We start from the raw sequence: 24,182 nt of genomic DNA on the forward strand, positions 1-24,182 counted from the left end.
TATTGTTTTAATAATTATGTCATTTATGCCTGAATTGAAACACATGTATCAAAGAGAGTTAATATTTGCAGGTAATATCTATTTTCATTTTATTTATTATAACTGTGCTGCCGTTTTGCCTTTTTTAGTTTTTGTTGAAGTGCAGTCAGAGTTGATTTGCTCACATCAACCAATCATAGCAGCGGTTGGTGACGACGTCATTCTTCCGTGTCACCTTGAACTTGCCCTCAGTGCTGGTTTGATGACAGTGGAGTGGGCCAAACCTGGTCTGCATCCAAAGTATGTGCAAGTTCACCAAGATGGACGACTGTTGTATGAGGTTCAAAATCCCTCCTATCATTACCGCACAAGATTGTTTGTGGATGAGCTGATGAGTGGAAACGTCTCACTGAAGCTCTACAAAGTGAAACCATCTGATGAAGGGAAATACTGGTGTTTACTTCCCTTAGTAGAGAAGGAAGCTTTGATCACACTCATTGTTAGTAAGTAAGGCACGACACCAACTGAGATAACTCAGTGGCATTTAATTTTAACCAAGAGACAATTGTGTCTAATCTAATAATCCTCTCGTCACCAGGTTCTATCTCCACACCTGTCATAGAGGTTATTTCAAATACTAGTGGAAGACTGGTTATACAGTGTGAGTCTAAAGGCTGGTATCCAGAGCCTGAGCTGTTGTGGCTGGACGCTGAGGGAAAGATCCTCTCTGCTGGACCTACAGAGACAGTCAGAGGTCCTGATGACCTCTATACTGTCAGCAGCAGAGTGACTGTGGAGAAGAGACACAGCAACAACATCACCTGTAGAGTCCAACAGAAGAAGAGCAACCAAACCAGAGAGACACAGATCTATATATCAGGTTAAAATTATTATGACCACATTGGTTTAAAACAGCTGAGGTCTATTTAAATGAAAAGATAATGCTACTCTGTGTTGTATCTTGTCAGATGGTTTCCTTGTGGTCCAGTCCTCTCCTGATCGATTTTGGTCCATCATTATGAACGCGTGTTACAAAGCTCTGTGTTTTTCCTTACTTCTCTTGTTAGGACAGCGGACGAGTAAGTGACAAATTGATCTTCATAATTACTGTAGCGACTAAAGCTTTAAAACATTATATGTCACTAAGTTTAAAATTTAATGTTAAACATTTACTGCAGTGTGGGAATGTTAACAGACAAAACCTAGAACTAATCTACTTCATATTAGAGTGAAGTACTTAAATATTACCTATAAAATAATTACACAGCATAATTTTCTGTTGTGATTTGCTAAGTTTAGCTCATTTTCTGTTTTATAACATTACAAACCTTTTTTCTTTTCTGTTGGTTCACAGACATCAGGAGGATTAGTTATACTATGGTGCAGAATCTAAAACAATTCTGTCAAAGACAAAGACGAGGATAATGCAGAGAGTTGGAGTTATCCAGACCAGAGGAACAAACAAAGAACCTGGAGAACCAGAGAGCAACTGGAGAAGCCACTGAAGATAAACATAAAGACGAGGAGATGAAAAAACAGAGTTAAACAAATAAGCCACAAACAGCCGCAAGAAACAAACGTTCCACACCAATGAGATTATGAATTTACTCATAACAGATCACATCATCCAGTTGGTAGCAGAGCTCATTTATATCCTCTAGGTTGGTTTCACTTCACAGCTGGCTCAGATAGACTCCATAGGTATGCGCCACTGCAACGGCAGAACTCTTTAAATAAGAAAACAAGTAAATACAGACTCATGTTGGCTTGTGTACGGTGGCCCTTTAGGACAAAGTAAATCAAAAAACATCTACAAAAGTAAAGGTACAAACATTAAGGAAACACACTGTGTACTCCGTCAGGAGAGAGTCCCAATGAATTCTGAACCTTGAACAACATGAGTTGGAGTGATGAAGATAACAAGAACAAAATATGAAATAAATACTTCGAAGCTTTCTCTGAAGATCAATTCTCTCGTTGGTCACGTGCTTCAGTTGTTCTTTCAGCTGATCTTGTTCTTCAGTCAGATTCCTGGAGCTGCTCTGTAACTGGACCAACTCCATTTCCAGCTTTGAGCTGTCTTTGGTGTCTGTGTTTGGAGCAGAAACAAGAAGCAAACAAACGCCATTAACCACAAGACACCTAGTACAGGTAGGGGGACGCCTCAACATGGAGCCAGGAGGAACGAGAATTGAACCACGAAATGATATTTTCTTTGTAATATTTTTTAATATATAACCCATTTTCAACCAGCGCCCTTTATTAACCAGCCGTCCCTCAAACAGAACAGCAGGTCAATTCAATCAAAACATCAGAATTCCTCCCTTTATATAAAATTCTAGAAATTAAACAACAGAGAAGAGACATTTGTATCAAATGACCCACAACTTTAAATTATTTTTAAACTTATGACTAAACATGTGACAGATTCTTCTTGTAACTTGTATTGTGTGAGACAGATTTTCCACCAACACGTCATAGTGTCTCACCTCTAATCACCTGTTCTCTGGGCTTTTTAACTCTCTACGTTCAGTTCTCCAGCTTGTCGGTGCACAAAACATACCCAGACCTGGCTGCTGCTTCTGACTGAAATAAGTACTGAGTTGTGGACTGTTTGCTCTGTGGAGTTTGGACATTGTATCAAGTTGGATCAAAGACCTGGATTTTGGATTGTGGACAGAAGAGGAGACTGATTTATGTTTGGTGAACTCACTCCTGTAATTAAAACTTGTTCCATCTTGTACTGACCCTCTCTGTATGTTGAAGTTCTGCATGTGCTCCACTGGTCTCTGGACTACTTTAGGACTCTGAATTTTGGGTCATTTGATACTAAATGTGCAAAGTTCTATTATTTAATGTTTTGTAAATACAATTCAAAGCTGAAATGTTAAACTTTCATCTCGTATCCAAACCTAAAGAGTTGGCTGCTGTATATTGTTGCTTGATATTTCTTATCAGAGTCTGTTTCCTCCTCTGTAAGAGTTTTAAAATCCGCTTCAACTGTTCTTATCTGACAAGACAGACTTAACAAAGAAATTGTGGAACAAAACCACTTTAATCATGCAATACATGTCACATTTAGTATGAGGGGTGTGTTGGGAAATAAGCTGATTTGTACATACGTCCCTGTGAAATCCTCTGAAACATCATGTGAAACATCATCAACAGTCTTCACATACAAACAGGTGAAGTCGCTCAAAGCACTTATTCACATTAAGCTTGTACCTGTCATCTTTCTGGTTTTAATCAAATGGTTCATTCAAACAGTAAATATGTTTTAGGAACTATTGGAAAAGTAGAGAGACAATTTAAAATGACTCACAGAGAATCAGACGCAGGGAAACGTTGAGAGCAACTTGTGTGATACACAGGAGTCCAAAACTCACAGCAACCAGTTTGAACAGGTTTCTGTCTGTGGGTAAAAATCCCGGACAGCTCAGTTTACACGGACACAGTTAGATCATATTAGACATGTAGCAGAGTGGTGAGATACTTAAATGATCATTAATTAAACCACATGCATGACTGCTGATTGGATCTAGCTGTGGTTGAATGTTATTTCTTATTAACTAGTTCAAATGAATGTGCATCAGGAGTCCTACTTATTGACCTTTTATTAACATGAGGAGTGCTAATGATGGAAACTTCATGGTGCTGAATACATAATAATCATCATGTAGACGACAAATTCAAACATGTACAGTGACTGAAAACTCACCAGTTAAGTTCATTTATATTAAACCAAATGTGTTAAAATGATAAATTTCCATTTGTACATTTACATTTTAAAACTGTCTCTTTATTCTCAGTCATCTTTCTGCTGTCAACTAATCAATAAATCAATAAAGTATTTGAATTTTCTGTCTCACCAGACGCTGCAGCAGATGTTTCACCATCTTCGTCTGAGCGACTCTTCGCCATAGTTCATCAGCTGGAGTTTGACAAAAGAGCACAGCAGGAACCAGAGTTCCTTCTTAGGTCGTTCTGTCTCAGCAGATAAACTTTTGATCGACCTTATTTTTCTTTAGTGACGTCACATGACCTGAACCATGACTGTGACTTAACAACATAGTGACACCAAACTTCTCTTTTTACTTGTAACAGCTGTTTGTTACTAAACTCAAAGCAAAGTGTGAACTGAATAACTGAGTGTGGCCACATCCCCATAAAGGCTACAGGACATACTGTACAGTATATTCAGAACTTCCTTCAACAATAATAACCATGACAAACCATCACCTCCGCCTGTAGAAACCATACTGTCTGTTACAGTATTAACTGAAGGAATATATTTGGTCTCAGTGTAAATTACCTTCTGGGTGAAATTAAACCTTAACATTGAAAACATAAATAATAAATGAAGCAAAAATAAATAACTGGATTTAAAATATTTTAATTGGGGTTACAATGCGTTATTAATGAGCCCGTTAAGGGTCACGGCTGCAGTTGTTCTGATCCTGATGGTCCACATTAGTTCATATGGTTAAAAACTATAAGAATCAGCTGGATGTGTTGTTCACTGTAGCTGCAGGTGATCACTCTGTCTAACTCTGTTGAGTTTATTCACACTGAGCTAATTCAATAAGGACAACTGGACCCTCTGACCCGCTTCTTTCCATTGGTGTCCATACCTCATCTCGGCCGACATGTTGGATCGGGGGATCCACGCTCTTTAATGAATATATGGAAATAAAAACTGAGGTTAATCCACAATTAAAACGTTCATTATTCGCTGCAGATGGGTTAGTTAAAAAGGCCAGAAATAGATTCTCGACATAGGATTTGGTTACATTTAAAATAATTAATCCAAATACGTATTTTTGTAGGTTGTGACTCTAATATATTGTAATATGTGAGGTTAACGATTGTTGATAGTTGATGTTCACAAAATTATTATTTTAAATAGTTAAATTATTTACGTCAAAAACGTAAATAAGCATCTAAATGAATCCTGCAGAGCAGCCACTTATTTATCTTATTTTATCTGTTACTGTTTAACTTTATTAATGTGCTGACTCAGCAGCAGAGGAGGAGGAGGATCTATTCACCGAACTTATCTTTTTCCTCCACGTTGCTCGTTTCTGCAGACAAAAAGGTAATTTGGCTCAAAAATGTACCGAGTGTTCCTGCTGTGTCGTTTCTGTTTCAGCCTGTTATCTTTACATCAGCTGTTAGAAGTTCACTGTTTCCTGTGGTTTGTTACTTCTGTTTTTTTAGGACAGAGTCCGAGTTTCTAACACAACTTTCACATCCACAGATTTACCTGCTGCAGCCGAAATAGTCTCTAAAACTGCAGTTTCAGAGTGTTTGACCTCATGATCCCTCGGTTCTGTTTGTGGCAACGTGTGTTTCTAATTGTCTGTTTTTGCTGTGCCTGTTATTGTGATTGTTCCATATCCACGGTGTGTGTCTGGGTCACAGACCTCCAGGTCTCTGTCCCAACCTGTTTTAGATCAGATAACTGTGCAATTCAACTAGATTGACTCAGATCTGTAGTTCCTCAAGTATTTTTGTACTTTGTGCCACGTTTTCTACCAGAATTTAGTATTTTTCCTTCAGTTATTTGAAAACTTGATAAGTTACTTTGCAGATTCACATTAATAGTGTAATTTACAACATAAATAATACATTAGGATGCAGGTAAAACACATTTAGACATGTATTTATGAGTATGATTTTCTTTTTCCTTTTTAAAACAATAAATCCTCATAGCTGTAAATGTGTCAACGTGAACCGAGAGATGATTTTTAAAACTATTGTCTCTGAGCCAGATGTTAGAATGAACCAATAAAACACACAGTAAAAATACAAATGATGACAGGATCGAGTAAAAGTAAACACGTGGACATGAGTGTCATCTGCTGTCAAATGAACAGTAAAATGAAGGGAAGATGCAACGTTTGAATAAAAAGACAAAAATTTCTCTGTTGTTTATTAAACTCTGGCTCCACCTTCTGACAGAAATGTGAACACTGCAGTGTTTGCTTATGTCATTAGTCAGAGAGTCTTTGGTTCAGTTGTGGTATTTATTATGTGTCCAAATATCCTGAATATAATGATCTGACTCTTCACCTCTGTCTCCTCTCACAGGGAGAAGATGATCTTCAGGATCCTGCTGCTCATCAACCTGATCTCATGTGTCTCTGGTTAGTTCACATCTTCACTTTATTCTCCAGCAACTCAACAATTATTAATAGTTCAATAATTCAAGTTGTCACTTTGTGTCTGTGTCTCCTCAACAGGAACATTTGTAGTGAATGTGACACAGACCTCCTATCAGGCAGAGGAGAACCACAACATCACACTGGAGTGGACGTTCACTGTCAGACCTGACAGATCCCCCTCCTTCATTTTTATCTATTGTGAGCTGATAACCGATCACAGTGTCTTAGTCCTGTATTCTCTACATAACGGTATTGAGGTCCCAGAATCTCAGCATCAACAGTTTTCAGGAAGAGTCCAGTTTGACAAAGACGTCCTCAGTGAAGGACGAATCAGACTCCAACTGTCCAGACTCAGGACTAATGACTCAGGACTGTACCTGTGTAAAGTCAGAACTATTGATGGGTGGAGCTCTGAAAGGTGTCGACTCAACGTCACTGGTGAGTTGATTCAGTGAAACTTTATTAACATATCAGCAGCTTATTTGATGAATAAGAACTTGAACTTAGATGTTTGGTGTCTTTACAGCAGCGTGGCCCAAAGCTGAGACAGACCCTGACGGACAAAACACAACACGTTGGGGAAGATTCGGCCTCTACTGTGGACTGGTACTGACAGCAGCTCCAGCACTGTCTGTTTGGTACTTTTCATTTATTCCATGTCTGTTGAGAAAATATTCTTCCATCCACAAGCACTCTGCTAGTTACGGCGACATGGACACTGTTGGCATAGCTAAGAGTTTATTTACTGTCTTTGTCCTGGGAGGGATTTTAGAAAACCTCCAGATCTGCCCACCAGGAACTTTAGACGAGATTCTGCGTGCTCACACTGTTGCACTTATGTGGAATCTCATTTTCATTTTAGTACTTTTGAAAGTTTAAGACCTGGTTTTGGGATGGAGGTTCATTTAGATCTAGTTCAGGGTGAGAGTTTGGAGTTAGGTACTGAGTTACTGTATAATGATTACATTATAAAGGACGATGTATTATGTCAATGAGTTTCCTCACAACTATACAAAGACGAGTGCATGTGATTTGTGGATAAATAGGAAATGGGAGAGCAGGTAATAAATCCCACTGAAGTGATGATTTGAGTCAGGATGCTGAAGCTTAGACGTGGTTTCAGTTAACTTTACTCACAGGATTTTGGGAAACAGGAACAGTGTTTACCCACATTAGAAGAATGACGGTAACTGAGCACAGAAATAGTTCAACTTGATCATTGTAAGTGTAGCTGATGGATTTGATAAAGGAAACTGTCTTTACTCTGTCCACTATGTTGAGAGGACATGTTGTCAAACTCTGTTACTACATGGGAGATGTGTTGAATTAACACTGGTCTACCTCATTTATCATGTTTTTAATTTCTCCTTTTGTTTCTTTGCGATTCATTTCATCATAAAATGTGTCATTAATATTAGTAATATTATTACTAGAGGCTGTAATGAAGTTTTCAGGTACTGTTCTGTTCTTTATTGTACAAAGACTTAAACCTATTAAAAAAATAAAGATAAGCCAGTAGATTGTGTTTATTGGACTTTAGTTTGTCCTGTTTATTTTAGGTTTGTGGGTTTATTGAAATCATCATAATTATTTCTTACCACCGGCTGCTGTTATGTGTTTCACCTGTGGACGGATTAAATCAACACAGATGGAGAAACAATTAGCACTTGACCCACATGTGACACCAGTCAGCATTAGTGTGTGTTTCTGTTCGTCTCCGTCTTCTTCTCTCAGTGTCTTTTATCTGATGTGACTATTATCACTTCTTATTAAGTCTCTGTCCCAGGGGTCCATCAAGGCACAGATCATTTTTACACAAATATGAGACTTGTCTTTATTACATCGGTCGGTGTTTGAGAGTCCCAGGTCCAATAGATCAAGGTCTGACCACTAGATACTTGTGAATAAGTTCTCCTCCAAAGTCTGGTTCCAGGAGGAAGTCCTGGTTTCCCTAATGTGGCTAAAGTGATGTAGCTTTGAGACTCTTCCTCTTGGGGGACTTCCGCAGGGTGCCAGACTACACACAAACATCCCCCACACTAAAGTGGTGATCCTGGGAGAGGAACAATGAATCAGAACCTGAGTCATGAAAGACAGGAACCGTGATCATTTGAACTGCATCCTGAACCAAGCAGAGATCCACCCAAGCGTGGACTTCATGCACATGTAGGAGCCTGTTAGGAGTTTAAACTGATTATACTGTGAACATTGGTGCCATGTAGTCACTTGTAGTCAGAGAGAAGTTTAGGAAGAATAAAGGATCAGTGAGGTGAACATTAGTTTTCTCTCAACTGGACAAAACAACCAAAGAACAGAGGAGTTATAGAGGAGATATATAGTTTAATATATATTTTATGATAAGAAGGAACTGGGAGTTTTTTCTTCATTTTTTTTTTATATAACAGTAAGTCGTTGATGTTCCACCTCCTGCAGAGTGAGACAATAGTGAGGCTGCTGAACAAACAGGAAAGTAGATTTTAGCACAAAGAAAGTTTTTCTACTTTATATTTTAGACCATGTTTTTTTTTTTTAACAAAGCATGAATTAGTTTTTTTCACATTTCTGCAGCTTTTCTTTCTTTCTTTCTTTCTCTCTTTCTTTTGCTGGTGAACATCCAGTATCATTAAACAGTTTTTAAACAGTCAAACCATTTATTTGCATCATTTTCCGGAAAACAGAAATCCCTCTCTTGAATTTAGAGACAAAAGGTGCAAAACAAAAACACGTGTCAGTGGAAAGGAGTCGATATAGATCAGCTTCATTTATTTAATCGTGTTCTTGTTCAGTTTTTGATCTTAAACTTTGAGGCATCAGCGGAGAAAAAGTTTCTAATAACTCAGCAGCGCTTGTTTAAAGCAGTGAGATCTACGTTTATGTTTATTTATTATTTTACATTAGAGATAAATGGCTCTTTATTCTCTGTTTTCTTTACCCTGATCAAATCTACGAGATATCGGTCTTCAGGTTGTATCAATAAATTTTATTTCTTTATGTAAAGATTTAAATAATTAAAATTAATTTGGTTTCTTTTTCGTGTTTTTACGGTAAAAGAGTTTTACCAGTGTAAAACAAGGAATGAAATGACATTTTTTTCCTTTTTTCCGATTTTGAATGAAATAGTAATTTTCCATTAAAGAAATAAACTTTGACATCGACAGAGACAGAAACGTCAGCACAGCGATTCAGACTGCGCAGGCGCAGAGTGCAGCAGGGTCACTTATTACTAGTAAAATGGAAGAAAAGAATTAAATTTCGTGCTTCTACCGTTTTTGGCACTAAGCTTAGTTTAACCGTACAAACTAATGGTGACAGTAGAAAGAGTTCAGCTTGATTGCAGCTTTTTGTTTATTCTCGTCTGATAAACTTCCTGCAGTATCGTTTCCTTTGTGTTTATTATATTGAAGCTGTCCAGTGAAGGTGAGTCCATGGATTTGTTATTGTTTATTCAATATTTACATTTATATGTAGTGGTTTCTGGTAATTGCTGTTCTAGTCTTTTGTTGATTCCTCACTTTGAATGTTTAACAGGTTTCTTTTTAATACAAATTCACAGTGTATCTAATTCCAAATGAACAAATTACCTGTTAATTATTAACTAATCCACTCAGATGATGTTTTACTTAACTTCAATAATTGAAGCTCAACAGAAAATTGATCATCAGCAAGACAATAAAACATCAATGAAGCATTGTTGATAGTAGAAGAAAGTCAATGTGTAAAATGGTTGATTCAGAGTGGACAGTTCATGTAAAGAAGCCAACTAACATCCCTGAGTTGAAGCTGTTCTGTAGGAGAAATAGGTTAAAATCCCTCCAAGTAGAAAAGAAGAGCTGCTTTACTCGTATAATCACAGTTAAAAACTCAAAAAATCTGAGCAATGGTTGTCTGCAGGAGACTTTACGACCAACTATCAAATGCAGCCCTTTGTGTCATTCTAAAGAGATGTGGAACCAAAAGCATGACTGAGGCAGACTGGAGTAACTAATATCTCTTTAATATGAGGTTCGTAGCGAAATCCAAACAAAAAAATCAAACACCACTAACAGGCAGGAAAATAATGATACATACAGTCCATAGAAACAAACTCGGAGAAAGTCCTTCGAGGATACAAGATGATCAGGTTCAGATAGGAGCAGGATCCCTGAGGAGAAATGATGGACTGACAGGGAAGTGGTGAAGTGGAGCTGTGTAAGTAGTGGTGGAGCAGAGATAATGACACTGACGACATACCTGAAGTGGTGAGGGGACAACTGGTGAGAAAACAGAAATAAAAAAAGGACAAAGGAAAATTGTGCAGAAAACTGTAACACTCTGTGATAGACCAAACCAAATCAGATAAAATATGAAACAAAAAAAAACCAAACTGAGCATCATGAAAATTGTCTTTTTTCTTCCCATTACTCTGTTGTGTTTCTCTACTAGTAGCAACAAAATGGAGGAGAAAAAAAACAAAAAGACATTGACAGAAAAGTCCTCAGAGTCTTGTGAGCCGTCAACCAGGTGATATTTAGCTAATCAGAGATAATCAGTGATGTCATGACCCTTCGACACCCATCTGCTCACCTGTGTCCTCTTCCTTTGCAGCAGATACACTGGTGCATTAAATAAAACTCATATCATAGAGTGGGCACTGATGTGTTTTTTGTTTGTTTGTACTTTTACCTGCATTATTCTTAATTTGTAGTTTTTTTGTGTTACATTTCTTTAAAATGTAACTCAGACAACATTTGAGAATGGATGTACAATAAATATTATTTGCATGCAAATTAATTCATTATAATGGATCAGTGGAAAAAAAAATTTCTTCACATAGTTCACAAATGAGTGAAGCTGAGTCCAAAGGTCTCAGCTGTGTTTCTATGAAGAGTGACAGATCCAAGTATCAGCCACCCCACTTCATAGCAGAGACGTTAAAATGGTGAGACTGAACTTTGTACTGTGCACTTCAAGTGTATACATTTACTAGGTGTTCTAGGTGTACAGTTGGATTAGCAGAGTATTTAACCCCCAAAAATAAATTTTATTATTATTATAATATTATTATCCCTGTACAGTCAGGTGAGTGAGGAGAGGAGCCACTGTTCAGTGCATGAAGAGGATTTGAAAGATCCAGTCCTTTTCATGTGTGGAAAGAAAAATCTTAAAAAGGCCATGCAGGAGAAATTTAGTTTGAAATCAGAAGGTAACAGTGACAAAGAAAGCTCCATGAAAAGCATATTTACTGCTCTGTTCATCACAAATAGAGAGAGTGAGGGGCCACACGAAGAACATCCACTGCGACACATTGACCGTAAATTGAAGAAGCAACATTCAAACAATGACTCGGTCAGCCTCAGTGATATCTTCAAATCTTTGCCTGGCCAAGAGAAACCACACAGAACAGTCCTGACCAAAGGTGTTGCAGGCATTGGAAAATCATTTGCTGTGCAGAAATTTATTCTTGACTGGTCAGAGGAGGAAGCAAACCAGGATATAGATTTTGTTTTCTGTCTTTCTTTCCGAGAGCTGAATTTGAGTAGAGGTGAGAAGAGTTTGCACCAGCTCCTGACTGAATTCCACCCTGTGCTGTGTGATCTGAAAGATTCAGAGAATTATATCAAAAGTCAAATTACAGTGATCCTGGATGGTCTGGACGAAAGCAGACTTCAACTGGACTTTGACGACAATAAAGTGTTAAAATCTGTCAGTGAAGTAACATCTCTGAGTAATCTCCTAGTGAACCTGATCCAGGGTAACCTTCTACCTGATGCTCACCTCTGGATAACATCCCGTCCAACAGCATCCAGTCAGATTCCAGCAAAGTATGTCGACATGGTGACAGAGATCAGAGGGTTTAGTGACCTTCAAAAACAAGAATACTTCAGGAGGAGACTCAGTCATGACTTGAGTCTTGCTGCCAGGATCGTTTCACATGTTCAGTCTTCACAGAGTCTCCACATCATGTGCCAGATCCCGATCTTCTGCTGGATTTCTGCTGTATTATTTGAGGAAGTGTTCAGAGGAGATGAAAAAGAGGACATCCCTCAAACTCTTACAGAGATGATGGCACATTTTGTCTTTGTCCAGACAAAACGCAGAAGCAGAAAATATGACAAGACGACAGAGGAAAACAAAGAGAAACCTCTGAAGACATACAGAGAATTCCTTCTGAAACTGGGCAAACTTGCATTCGTTCATCTGCAGAAGAACAACCTCATCTTCTATGAGACAGACCTGGAAGACTGTGGCATCGACATAAAAGAAGCATCAATCTACTCTGGATTTTGTGACACAGTTCTTAGGGAAGAAGAAATCTTTTCCCAGAAAAAGGTCTTCTTCTTTGTGCACCTGACTGTACAGGAGTTCTTTGCAGCTCTTTTTGTTTTTGACTGTTTCACAAACAACAACATAAAGGAGCTCGGTGACTTCCTCAATCTGAAGGACAAAGAACAAACTTTACTTGATCTTCTCAAGATGACAGTTGACAAAGTGATAGAGAGGAAGAATGGCCACCTGGACTTCTTTTTGAGATTCCTTCTTGGTCTTGTGGTTGAACCCAACCGAAGAGTCCTTCATGGTCTGCTGACATCTCCAGACCAAAGCCAAGATACAGACAAGAAAATCCTGACTTACCTCAAATCTATCCAAAGAAAGATCCTCCCTCCAGACAGTTGCATCAATCTCTTTCAAACAATGGTTGAGATGAGAGACGATAAGGTCAAAACTGAGACTCAAGAATATCTCAAACTGTCAGATCGTTCTAAAACAGAGCTGACTCCTCTGACCTGAAGAGTTACAACACATCAGACGAAGGCAGAAGGAGCCTGATACCAGCTGTGATGGTTAATGTACAAAATTATTGAAAGGAAAAGAGTCTGAGTCTGATTTGGTCAGACGATGGTTATGTTCTGCACGGTCAGTGAAGCTTTCCTCTCCTTACGGGCAGCTAATGTGGCTACATTCAACAAGCTAATCCACTAAACAAACAAGACAAAATACTTATGACTTCAAACCTTGAATGAGGCCCAGGTATGTGAACTGCATTATGATTAGTAACCAACAACCCAAATGTTCCATTTGATCAAGTAATTACTGATTCAATCTTATTTCAAGTGTGTTGGCATTAAACTCTACATACATTTCCTTATAATTACAAAGCTCAAACAGGTTTGCCAATCAATCACTAAAAATCCTTTATTTGTGTTTGTGTATCAGAATAATTAAACAATTATACAGTATAATTATAAGCTAAGACTGTAATGATCCCTGCAGGGAAAATCACAAAGTACCCAGCAGAATATAACATAGTTCAAAATGTTGTAGTGTATGATTGTCAAACAACATGTGGGGCAGCTGAATGAGCTCCCCATTATCAGCTGCTATATTAAATTGAAGGACACAATAATGCATCTGCACTTATTCCCATGAATGTAATATTCAGTAATGTTTAAAAGCTGAAATTTGCCGTTCTGCATAACAGATATTTTGCATGATTTATACCTTAATTCACTTTGGATGAAAGCTTTGCCAAATGACTAAATGTAAATTGAACACTAATGTAAACACATTGTGTTATCTGAATTTTTTCTCTACTTAAAACATGTTACAGTGGAAGTGGGTAGAAACTTTTTCAGGTGTTCTTCACAGTCTGACACAGTGAGTTTGTGAATTTATGCAGAAATAATAACAGAACTGTAACTGACCTGTTACCGTTCTGTTACCTAAATACTTTATTTTTATTTTCCAGAATGATCTTTTTTAAATCCAGATGTCCTTAATCCAGTTCATTGACTTATTTGCTGATCAAACATATACAGTAAAGTTAATGTTTCCTCTACCATAAGCTCCACTTACATATGTTGTGGTCAGAAAATTCAGGCCCTTCAGTTTAAAGTGTCATAATAAAAGAGGAACTCCTCACAGAGAGAGGAGGAGCCAGTTTTATGTTCATGGTTTTCCTGTAGATTTTATGTTTATGTGCAAATATAATTTATTGTGTAAATACTTCATAACATGCTAAGAGCTTCAGACACTATTTGACAAAATGTTTTCACTTTACTTTGCAGAAATATATGTTTACTACATTCACACTGTGCTCGTGTTTCCACTCAAATGTCTGAAGGTAAATGAGCCGTAACTAGAGTAAATACGTTAACACTATGGACTCAAATTAGAGTCACTATTCTTCTCACTGTAAGTAAGATTTATTATAGGTGACTATGTTAAAAGAGCGACATAGAGCTGTCGTTAATATACACAGATGGATTTGATCAGCTTTACTTTGAAAGGATTTGTCCTTGTTTATTGCATGTGAAATGTGAACTACATGAAAGCACTTCTATCTCATTTACCTCATGGAAAGTAGAACATTAGTATCTATATTCTATGAATTGTACTAAACTTAGATTTCAGGTTCACATCAGTTCTGTAAGATACAAAAACATGAAACTGTAATTGCACATGTAGCCACATAAACCTTTTACACATAGACAATTTTGTTGTCGTACATTAATATTTAAGCTATTTACTGTGTCATATTGATTGTTAGGTTGTGTTAATCGTGCTATTAAAAATAAAGAGCTGTTTATTGAACTTTAGTTTGTCTTGTTTATTTTAGATTTGTGGGTTTATTGAAACCATCAGACTCGTTGAATTGTGTCTGACGACCTGCTGCTGTTATGTGTTTCACCTGTGGACTGATTAAATAAACACATACGGAGAAACAATCAGCACTTGACCCACATATGACCCCAGTCAGTATCAGTGTGTGCTGATGTTCATGTTCGTCTTCTATTGTCTTTTATCTGATGTGACTATTAACATTTTTTAATAAGTCTCTGTCCCAGGGTTTCATCAATGCACGGATCATTTTAATGTTTTAATGAGACAATAGTGAGACTGTTTTGCTGGCAAACATTCAATTTTGTTAAACAGTCAAAACGTTTTATCGTATTCATCAAAATAATATTTGCATAATATTTGCATAAATTCACAGAAGCCAGAAAAAAATTTCTTTGTGTAATTAAACACGTGGCTGTAACAGTTTATTATATACTGAAGCTGTCGAGTGTGGATTTATTATTATTTATTCAATATCTATGTTTATATGTACATAAACTTTTCAATACAAATCCACAGTGCATCTATTTCAAATGAACAAATTACCTGTTAATTATTTACTGATCCACTCAGTTAGATGATTAGATTATATTTTACCTACTGTACCTCAATGATATATGAACAATTCTCCCCTTACAAAGTATAAATGTATCCTGCAAAAAAAAACGTTTATCCACAGTAAAAGGAAGAATATAATCCACAGGATTATCCAGTAGGCTTCTATTTATGACCCCAATCAGTATCAGTGTGTGTTGATGTTCATCTTTGTCTTCGTCTCTTAGTGTCTTTTAACTGATGTGACTATTATAACTTCATATTAAGTCTCTGTCTCAGGAGTTCATCGAGGCACAGCTCATTTTAATGTTTTATTTTTTCCACTTTCATAAAAAAACAGGGGCCAACAGATCAAGGTCTGACCACCAGGTACTTGTCAATAAGTTCTCCTTCAAAGTCTGGTTCCAGGAGGAGGTCCTGGTTTCCCTAATGTGGCCAAAGTGATGTAGCTTTGAGACTCCGTGACTCATTCTTTGTCCGATCTCTCTCTGCTTTGATCACTTTCTCTTGGGAGACTTCAGCAGGACGTCAGACCACAAACAAACCTCCTCCACACTAAAGTGGTGATTCTGGTAGAGGCACAATGAATCAGAACCTGAGTCATGAAGACAGGAAACATGATAATTTGAACTAGATCCTGAACCAAGCAGAAAATCCACATAAGTGATGACTTCCTGCATCATAAGGAGCCTGTTACCCACAGACTGATTATACTGTGAACATTGGTCCCATGTAGACACTCCCACCAAGAGGAGTTCAGGAAGAAAGAATAAAGGATCAGTGAGGTGAACACTTGTTTTCTCTCATCTGGACAAAACGACCAAATTTTACATCGTTTTTTATGATAAGAAGAAACTGGGACAAGACTTTTCCTCTTTTTTGATATAACAGTAAGTCGTTGATGTTCCACCACGTGCAGAGTGAGACAATAGTGAGACAAACAGGAAACTAGAATTTAGCACAAAGAAAGTTTTTCTACTTTATATTTTAAACCATGTTTCTTTATAGCAACGCATGAACCAGCGACTCCTTGTTTATTTCACATTTCTGCAGCTTTTCTCTTTTTTTAGGCTGTTTAATGATAGTCTCTTTCTTTCTTTCTTTTGCTGGCAAACATCCAGTGTCGTTAAACCGACTTTAAACAGTTTAATCGTTTTATCGCATTCATCAAAATAATATTTGCATAAATTTCCAGAAGTCACTTTCGTGAACTTAGAGACAAAAGGTGCGAAACAAAGACGCATGTGTTAGTGGAAAGCAGTCGATATAGACCAGCTTTGTTTATTTAATCATATGTTAGATCCTTTAGTCTTGTTCAGGTTTTTCAGCTTTGGGGCATCAGCGGAGAGAAAGTTTCTAATAACTCAGGAGCGCTTTGTTTAAAGCAGTAATATCTACATTTATGTTCATTGATTCTTTTACATTGAAGATAAATGGCTCTTTATTCTCTGTTTTATTTAACTTGATCAAAACTAAGAAATATCGGTCTTCAGGTTATAGTAGCACAACCTACAGTTTATATTTATATTTATGATTTAAATGCCATCAAATTCATTTGGTGTCTTTTCTGTGTTTTCACAGTAAAACTTGAGCTTTTCTAAGTTTTACCAGTGTAAAACAATGAATGAAATCTGATGCTCTACAGCACTTTTTTTTTTTTTGTTCATTGCGCGACTTTCAATGAAACTCGTCATTTTTCCATTGAAGAAAGAAACACGTGGTTTCTCATGGACAGAAGAAGAAACAGCAGCAGTGTCACTTATTACTAGTAAAGTGGGAGAAAAGAATTCAGTTCGTGCTTCTAACGTTTTGTTCACTAAGCCTAGTTTAACCGTACAAAGTAATGTTGACAGTAGAAACTGTTCAGCTTGATTGCAGATTTTTGTTTACTGTCGTCTGATAAACGTGCTGGAGTGTCGTTTTCTTTGTGTTTATAAAAACGCGGCTGTAACAGTTTATTATATTGAAGCTGTCCAGCGTAGGTGACTCTATGGATTTATTATTTATTATTTAGTATTTACGTTTATATGTACATTAGTGGTTACTGGTAACTGCTGTTCTAGTCTTTTGTTGCTTCCTCACTTTGAATTTTTGACAGGTTTCTTTTCATTACAAATCCACAGTACCTCTAATTCAAATGAACATTATTATTATTAATTACTGACTGATTACTGACTGATTCACTCAGTTATATGATTAGATTATGCTTTTCTTTAACTTCAAGGATATATGAACAATCCTCCTCCTCCAAAGTATAACTGTATCCTGCAAAAGAAAGTTTTTCCACAAAATGGGGAATATAATCCACAGGATTATCCAGTAACCTTCAATGGCCTAAAACAAACTTGTCCATAATGTAAAAGTTAAGATCAAACAGGCTGTTTTGAGCCAAACTAAATGAGAGGCAAGATACACATTGCCGACTCAGCTTTTTACATCATTCTCCTCCATCACAAAACAATGAGACGCACTTCATCTTTAATAACTGAAGCTCAACAGAAAGTGGATCATCAGCAAGACAAAACATCAATAAAGCATTGTTTAAAGTAGAAGAAAGTCAATGTTCAGAATGGTTGATTCATAGCGGACAGTTCATAAGGAAGCCGACTAACATCCCTGAGTTGAAGCTGTTCTGTAGGAGAGCCAGCAAATTTGTTAGAACAGAAACCAAATTAGAAAAAATATAAAACATAAAACAAACTTAGCATCATGAAAATTATCTTGAGACATTTTTTTCTGTGTTTCTCCACTGTAGCAACAAAAATGGACAAGAAGAAAAAGAGGAAGAGATTGACAGAAAAGTCCTCAGAGTCTTCTGAGCCGTCAACCAGGTATTATTTAGCTAATCAGAGATAATCAGTGATGTCATGACCCTTCTCCACCCATCCTCCTGTGTCCTCAAAGGACACAGGTGGATGAGGTGGACACTGTGTCCTCATCCAACTAATATCATACAGTAGACACTGATGTGTTTTTTGTTTATTTGTACACTTACTTTCATAATTTATAATTTGTATTATTTAGAAGGTTTTGTGTTGTTTATCTGACTGGGACAAAACAAAACTACTGTATGTTTATCAGCAACAATGGGTGTACGAATGAATATGTGTAGCATGCAAATTAATTATTTTAATTACATTAATCAGTGGATACAACTAATTCTTCACATAGTTCACAAATGAGTGAAGCGGAGTCCAAAGGAATCAGCTGTGTTTCTATGAAGAGTGACAGTTCCAAGTTTCAGCCAGTTAACTTCAGAGCAGAGACGTTAAAATGGTGAGACTGAACTTTGTACTCAGCACTTGAAATGTATACATTTACTAGATGTTCTTAGTTCATGAATAAATGATTGTAAAGTTTGTGATTGAATGATTTTAAAGGTCTGTACCTATTAAAACATTTCTTATTAGTTTTTAGAATAACTATTATTGAAAAGTCTGGATGAAAATGATCAATGATTCATGATGAGACAAAAAAAATCATGAAACATTTTGATGCGATGCATCGATGTGTTCTGACACCTGTCAATCATGACCAGCACCAGATGTTTCAGCAGTCTGTGCTACAGTAGCTCCTCAGTGGAATCAGGCTAGACGGGCTACTCTTGGCTCCAAGTACATCTATGAGTCTTGGGCGCCTATGAACCTGTTGCTGGTACCGATTGTCCTTCCTCGGACAACTTTTGTTAGGTACTGACTAGTGCAAAAAGGGAACCACCACAAAACCTCTGACCACTGACTGTTCACATGCGGTTACTATGTTGTATAGTTGGATTAGCAGAGTTTTTAGCCTTGAGAAAACTGTTCAACAACTTTCTCCCTGTACAGTGAGGTGAGTGAGGAGAGGAGCCACTGTTCAGTGTGTAAAGAGGATTTGAAGGATCCAGTCCTTTTCATGTGTGGACACCAGTCCTGCAAACAGTGTGTCAGCTTCTACTGGGACCAGAACGATCCACCAGTCGACCACCTCTGCCACGATTGTGAAGTAAATTCACCGAATAATACAGAAAACAGAGGTAAGTTGAACTACAGTACTTCTTTAAAAAATATGACGCAGTAACTGCTACTGACTCCAACTAAAATCCTGATCACAGAAGCTCGTAAAATGGTAAGAATAGAGGTTGAAATGACCATAATCACTGATTTTGCTTACAGAGTCAGAAAAGTGAAGCCTCTTCCAGTAAATCCAAACAAACAATTTAAGATCAACGGCAAATCTGTTGATCACAGGGGAATTTTTTTCTTTCTAGTTCGGCTACAACTCAGTGAAGGAAAATAATACTGACAGTTGTCTTTTAATGTTGTCTAGCAGGTTCTGTTAGTGTTGTATGTGACAGTAAAATGTCTGATTAGCTGATTCCAGGTTCCATTCAAAGTCATCTAGGGAAACAACAACTGCAATTCTTGGAAGGAAACATTCGGGTCCAACCGTTTCAGTGAAAAATAACACTTTGTTCCATTACAGGAGATGTCATCGTTCTGAAAACAAAGAAGAATCTTAAAAAGGCCATGCAGGAGAAATTTAGTTTGACATCAGAAGGCAACGGTGACAAAGAAAGCTCCCTGAAAAGCATTTTTACTGCTCTGTTCATCACAAATAGAGAGAGTGAGGGGCCACACGAAGAACATCCACTGCGACACATTGAGCGTAAATTGAAGAAGCAACAATTGAACAATGACTCAGTCAGCCTCAGCGATATTTTCAAATCTTTGCCTGGCCAAGAGACACCACACAGAACAGTCCTGACCAAAGGTGTTGCAGGCATTGGAAAATCATTTGCTGTGCAGAAATTTATCCTTGACTGGTCAGAGGAGGAAACAAACCAGGACATTGATTTTGTTTTCTGTCTTTCTTTCCGAGAGCTGAATTTGAGTAGAGGTGAGAAGAGTTTGCACCAGCTCCTGACTGAATTCCACCCTGTTCTGTGTGATCTGAAAGATTCAGAGAATTATATCAAAAGTAAAATGATAGTGATCCTGGATGGTCTGGATGAAAGCAGACTTCAATTGGACTTCGATGACAATAAAGTGGTAAAATCTGTCAATGAAGTAACATCTGTGAGTAATCTCCTAGTGAACCTGATCCAGGGTAACCTTCTACCTGATGCTCACCTCTGGATAACATCCCGTCCAGCAGCATCCAGTCAGATTCCAGCAAAGTATGTCGACATGGTGACAGAGATCAGAGGGTTCAGTGACCTTCAAAAAGAGGAATACTTCAGGAGGAGATTCAGTCATGACTTGAGTCTTGCTGCCAGGATCGTTTCACATGTTCAGTCTTCACAGAGTCTCCACATCATGTGCCAGATCCCGATCTTCTGCTGGATTTCTGCTGTATTATTTGAGGAAGTGTTCAGAGGAGATGAAAAAGAGGACATCCCTCAAACTCTTACAGAGATGATGGCACATTTTGTCTTTGTCCAGACAAAACGCAGAAGCAGAAAATATGACAAGACGACAGAAGAAAACAAAGAGAAACCTCTGAAGACATACAGAGAATTTCTTCTGAAACTCGGTAAACTTGCATTTGTTCATCTGCAGAAGAACAATCTCATCTTCTATGAGGAAGACCTGGAAGACTGTGGCATCAACATAAAAGAAGCATCAATCTACTCTGGATTTTGCAACGCAGTTCTTAGGGAAGAAGAAATCTTTTCCCAGAAAAAGGTCTTCTTCTTTGTGCACCTGACTGTACAGGAGTTCTTTGCAGCTCTTTTTGTTTTTGACTGTTTCACAAACAACAACACAACAGATCTCACTGACTTCCTCAATCTGAAGGACAAAGAACAAACTTTACTTGATCTTCTCAAGATGACAGTTGACAAAGTGATAGAGAGGAAGAATGGTTATCTGGACTTCTTTTTGAGATTCCTTCTTGGTCTTATGGTTGAACCCAACCGAAGAGTCCTTCATGGTCTGCTGACATCACCAGACCAAAGCCAAGATACAGATAAGAAAATCTTGATCTACCTCAAATCCATTCGAAGAAAAACCCTCTCTCTAGACAGTTGCATAAATCTCTTCCAAGCAATGGTTGAGATGAGAGACGATAAGGTCAAAACTGAGACTCAAGAGTATCTCAAACTGTCAGATTGTTCTAAAACAGAGCTGACTCCCCCGACCTGAAGAGTTACAACACATCAGACGAAGGCAGAAGGAGCCTGATACCAGCTGTGAGGGTTAATGTACAAAATTATTGGAAGGAAAAGAGTCTGAGTCTGATTTGGTCAGACGATGGTTATGTTCTACACGGTCAGTGAAGCTTTCCTCTGCTTACGGGCAGCTAATATGGCTACATTCAACAAGCTAACCCTCTAAACAAACAAGACAAAATACTTAGTGTTTCTACAACACAACACAACACAACACTTACACACTTATGACTTCAAACTTTGAATGAGGCCCAGGTATGTGAACTCCCTTATGATTAGTAACCAACGACCCAAATGCTCCAGTTGATCAAGTAATTACTGATTCAATCTTATTTCAAGTGTGTTGGCATTAAACTCTACATACATTTCCTTATAATTACAAAGCTCAAAAAGGTTTGCCAATAAATCACTAAAAATCCTTCATTTGTGTTTGTGTATCAGAATAATTAAACAATTATACAGTATAATTATAAGCTAAAACTGTAATGATCCCTGGTGGGAAAATCACAAAGTACCCAGCAGAATATAACATAGTTCAAAATGTTGTAGTGTATGATTGTCAAACAACATGTGGGGCAGCTAAATGAGCTCCCCATTATCAGCTGCTATATTAAATTGCAGGACACAATAATGCATCTGCACTTATTCCCATGAATGTAATATTCAGTAATGTTTAAAAGCTGAAATTTGCCATTCTGCATAACAGATATTTTGCATGATTTATACCTTAATTCACTTTGGATGAAAGCTTTGCCAAATGACTAAATGTAAATTGAACACTAATGTAAACACATTGTGTTATCTGAATTTTTTCTCTACTTAAAACATGTTACAGTGGAAGTGGGTAGAAACATTTTTAACTGTTCTTCACAGTCTGACACAGTCAGTTTGTGAATTTATGCAGAAATAATAACAGAACTGTAACTGACCTGTTACAGTTCTGTTACCTAAATACTTTATTTTTATTTTCCAGAATGATCTTTTTTAAATCCAGATCTCCTTAATCCAGTCTATTGACTCTTTTGTTGATCAGACATAAACAATAAAGTTAATGTTTTCTTCTTCCATAAGCTCCACTTACATATGTTGTGGTCAGAAAATACAGGCTCTTTAGTTTAAAGTGTCATAATAAAAGAGGAACTCCTCACAGAGAGAGGAGGAGACAGTTTTATGTTTGTGGTTTTCCTGTAGATTTTATGTTTATGTGCAAATATAATTTATTGTGTAAATACTTTATAACATGCTAAGAGCTTCAGACACTATTTGACAAAATGTCACTTTACTTTGCAGAAATATATGTTTACTACATTCACACTGTGCTCGTGTTTCCACTCAAATGTCTGAAGGTAAATGAGCCGTAACTAGAGTAAATACGTTAACACTATGGACTCAAATTAGAGTCACTGTTCTTCACACTGTAAGTAAGAGGTGACTATGTTAAAAGAACCATAGAGCTGTCGTTAATATACACAGATGGATTTGATCAGCTTTACTTTGAAAGGATTTGTCCTTGTTTATTGCATGTGAAATGTAAACTACATGAAAGCACTTCTACCTCATTTACCTCATGGAAAGTAGAACATTAGTATCTATATTCTATGAATTGTACTAAACTTAGATTTCAGGTTCACATCTGTTCTGCACGATACAAAAACATGAAACTGTAATTGCACATGTAGCCACATAAACCTTTTACACATAGACAATTTTGATGTTGTACATTAATATTTAAGCTATTCACTGTGTCATATTGATTGTTAGGTTGTGTTAATGGTGCTATTAAAAATAAAGAGCTGTTTATTGAACTTTAGTTTGTCTTGTTTATTTTAGATTTGTGGGTTTATTGAAACGATCAGACTTGTTGAATTGTGTCTGACGACCTGCTGCTGTTATGTGTTTCGCCTGTGGACGGATTAAATAAACACATACGGAGAAACAACCAGCACTTGACCCACATATGACCCCAGTCAGTATCAGTGTGTGCTGATGTTCATGTTCGTCTTCTATTGTCTTTTATCTGATGTGACTATTAACATTTTTTAATAAGTCTCTGTCCCAGGGTTTCATCAATGCACGGATCTTTTTAATATTTTAATGAGACAATAGTGAGACTGTTTTGCTGGCAAACATTCAATTTTGTTAAACAGTCAAAACGTTTTATCGTATTCATCAAAATAATATTTGCATAATATTTGCATAAATTCACAGAAGCCAGAAAAAAATTTCTTTGTGTAATTAAACACGTGGCTGTAACAGTTTATTATATACTGAAGCTGTCGAGTGTGGATTTATTATTATTTATTCAATATCTATGTTTATATCTACATAAACTTTTCAATACAAATCCACAGTGCATCTATTTCAAATGAACAAATTACCTGTTAATTATTTACTGATCCACTCAGTTAGATGATTAGATTATACTTTACCCACCTCAATGATATATGAACAATTCTCCCCTTACAAAGTATAAATGTATCCTGCAAAAAAAAGTTTATCCACAGTAAAAGGAAGAATATAATCCACAGGATTATCCAGTAGGCTTCTATTTATGACCCCAGTCAGTATCAGTGTTTGTTGATGTTCGTCTTCGTCTTCGTCTCTTAGTGTCTTTTAACTGATGTGACTATTATCACTTCATAATAAGTCTCTGTCCCAGGAGTTCATCGAGGCACAGATCATTTTAAAGTTTTATTTTTTCCACTTTAATAAAATTCCAGGTCCAATAGATCAAG

The 24,182-nt window shown here is 37.1% G+C and overlaps 2 protein-coding genes and 1 pseudogene across 2 annotated transcripts; all 3 read left to right on the forward strand.

The window, feature by feature from the left end:
- Nucleotides 1–4,993: 4,993 nt before the first annotated feature.
- On the forward strand, nucleotides 4,994–13,115 carry LOC113151605 (protein NLRC3-like). Its single transcript, XM_026344517.1, has 7 exons — nucleotides 4,994–5,074; nucleotides 6,070–6,125; nucleotides 6,222–6,581; nucleotides 6,670–6,781; nucleotides 10,566–10,643; nucleotides 10,957–11,061; nucleotides 11,198–13,115. Exons 2-7 carry the CDS (start codon nucleotides 6,077–6,079, stop codon nucleotides 12,909–12,911), a joined length of 2,418 nt encoding a protein of 805 aa, XP_026200302.1. The 5' UTR covers nucleotides 4,994–5,074; nucleotides 6,070–6,076; the 3' UTR covers nucleotides 12,912–13,115.
- A 2,950-nt stretch (nucleotides 13,116–16,065) lies between these two features.
- LOC113151606 (E3 ubiquitin-protein ligase PRT1-like) lies at nucleotides 16,066–19,464 on the forward strand. Its single transcript, XM_026344518.1, has 5 exons — nucleotides 16,066–16,186; nucleotides 18,052–18,127; nucleotides 18,468–18,572; nucleotides 19,124–19,311; nucleotides 19,451–19,464. Exons 2-5 carry the CDS (start codon nucleotides 18,060–18,062, stop codon nucleotides 19,462–19,464), a joined length of 375 nt encoding a protein of 124 aa, XP_026200303.1. The 5' UTR covers nucleotides 16,066–16,186; nucleotides 18,052–18,059.
- A 271-nt stretch (nucleotides 19,465–19,735) lies between these two features.
- On the forward strand, nucleotides 19,736–21,849 carry LOC113151607 (annotated as a pseudogene).
- The last annotated feature ends 2,333 nt before the right edge of the window (nucleotides 21,850–24,182 follow it).

The sequence above is a fragment of the Anabas testudineus genome, chromosome 18, assembly GCF_900324465.2.
Source record: "Anabas testudineus chromosome 18, fAnaTes1.2, whole genome shotgun sequence".
Taxonomy (NCBI): Eukaryota; Metazoa; Chordata; class Actinopteri; order Anabantiformes; family Anabantidae; genus Anabas; species Anabas testudineus.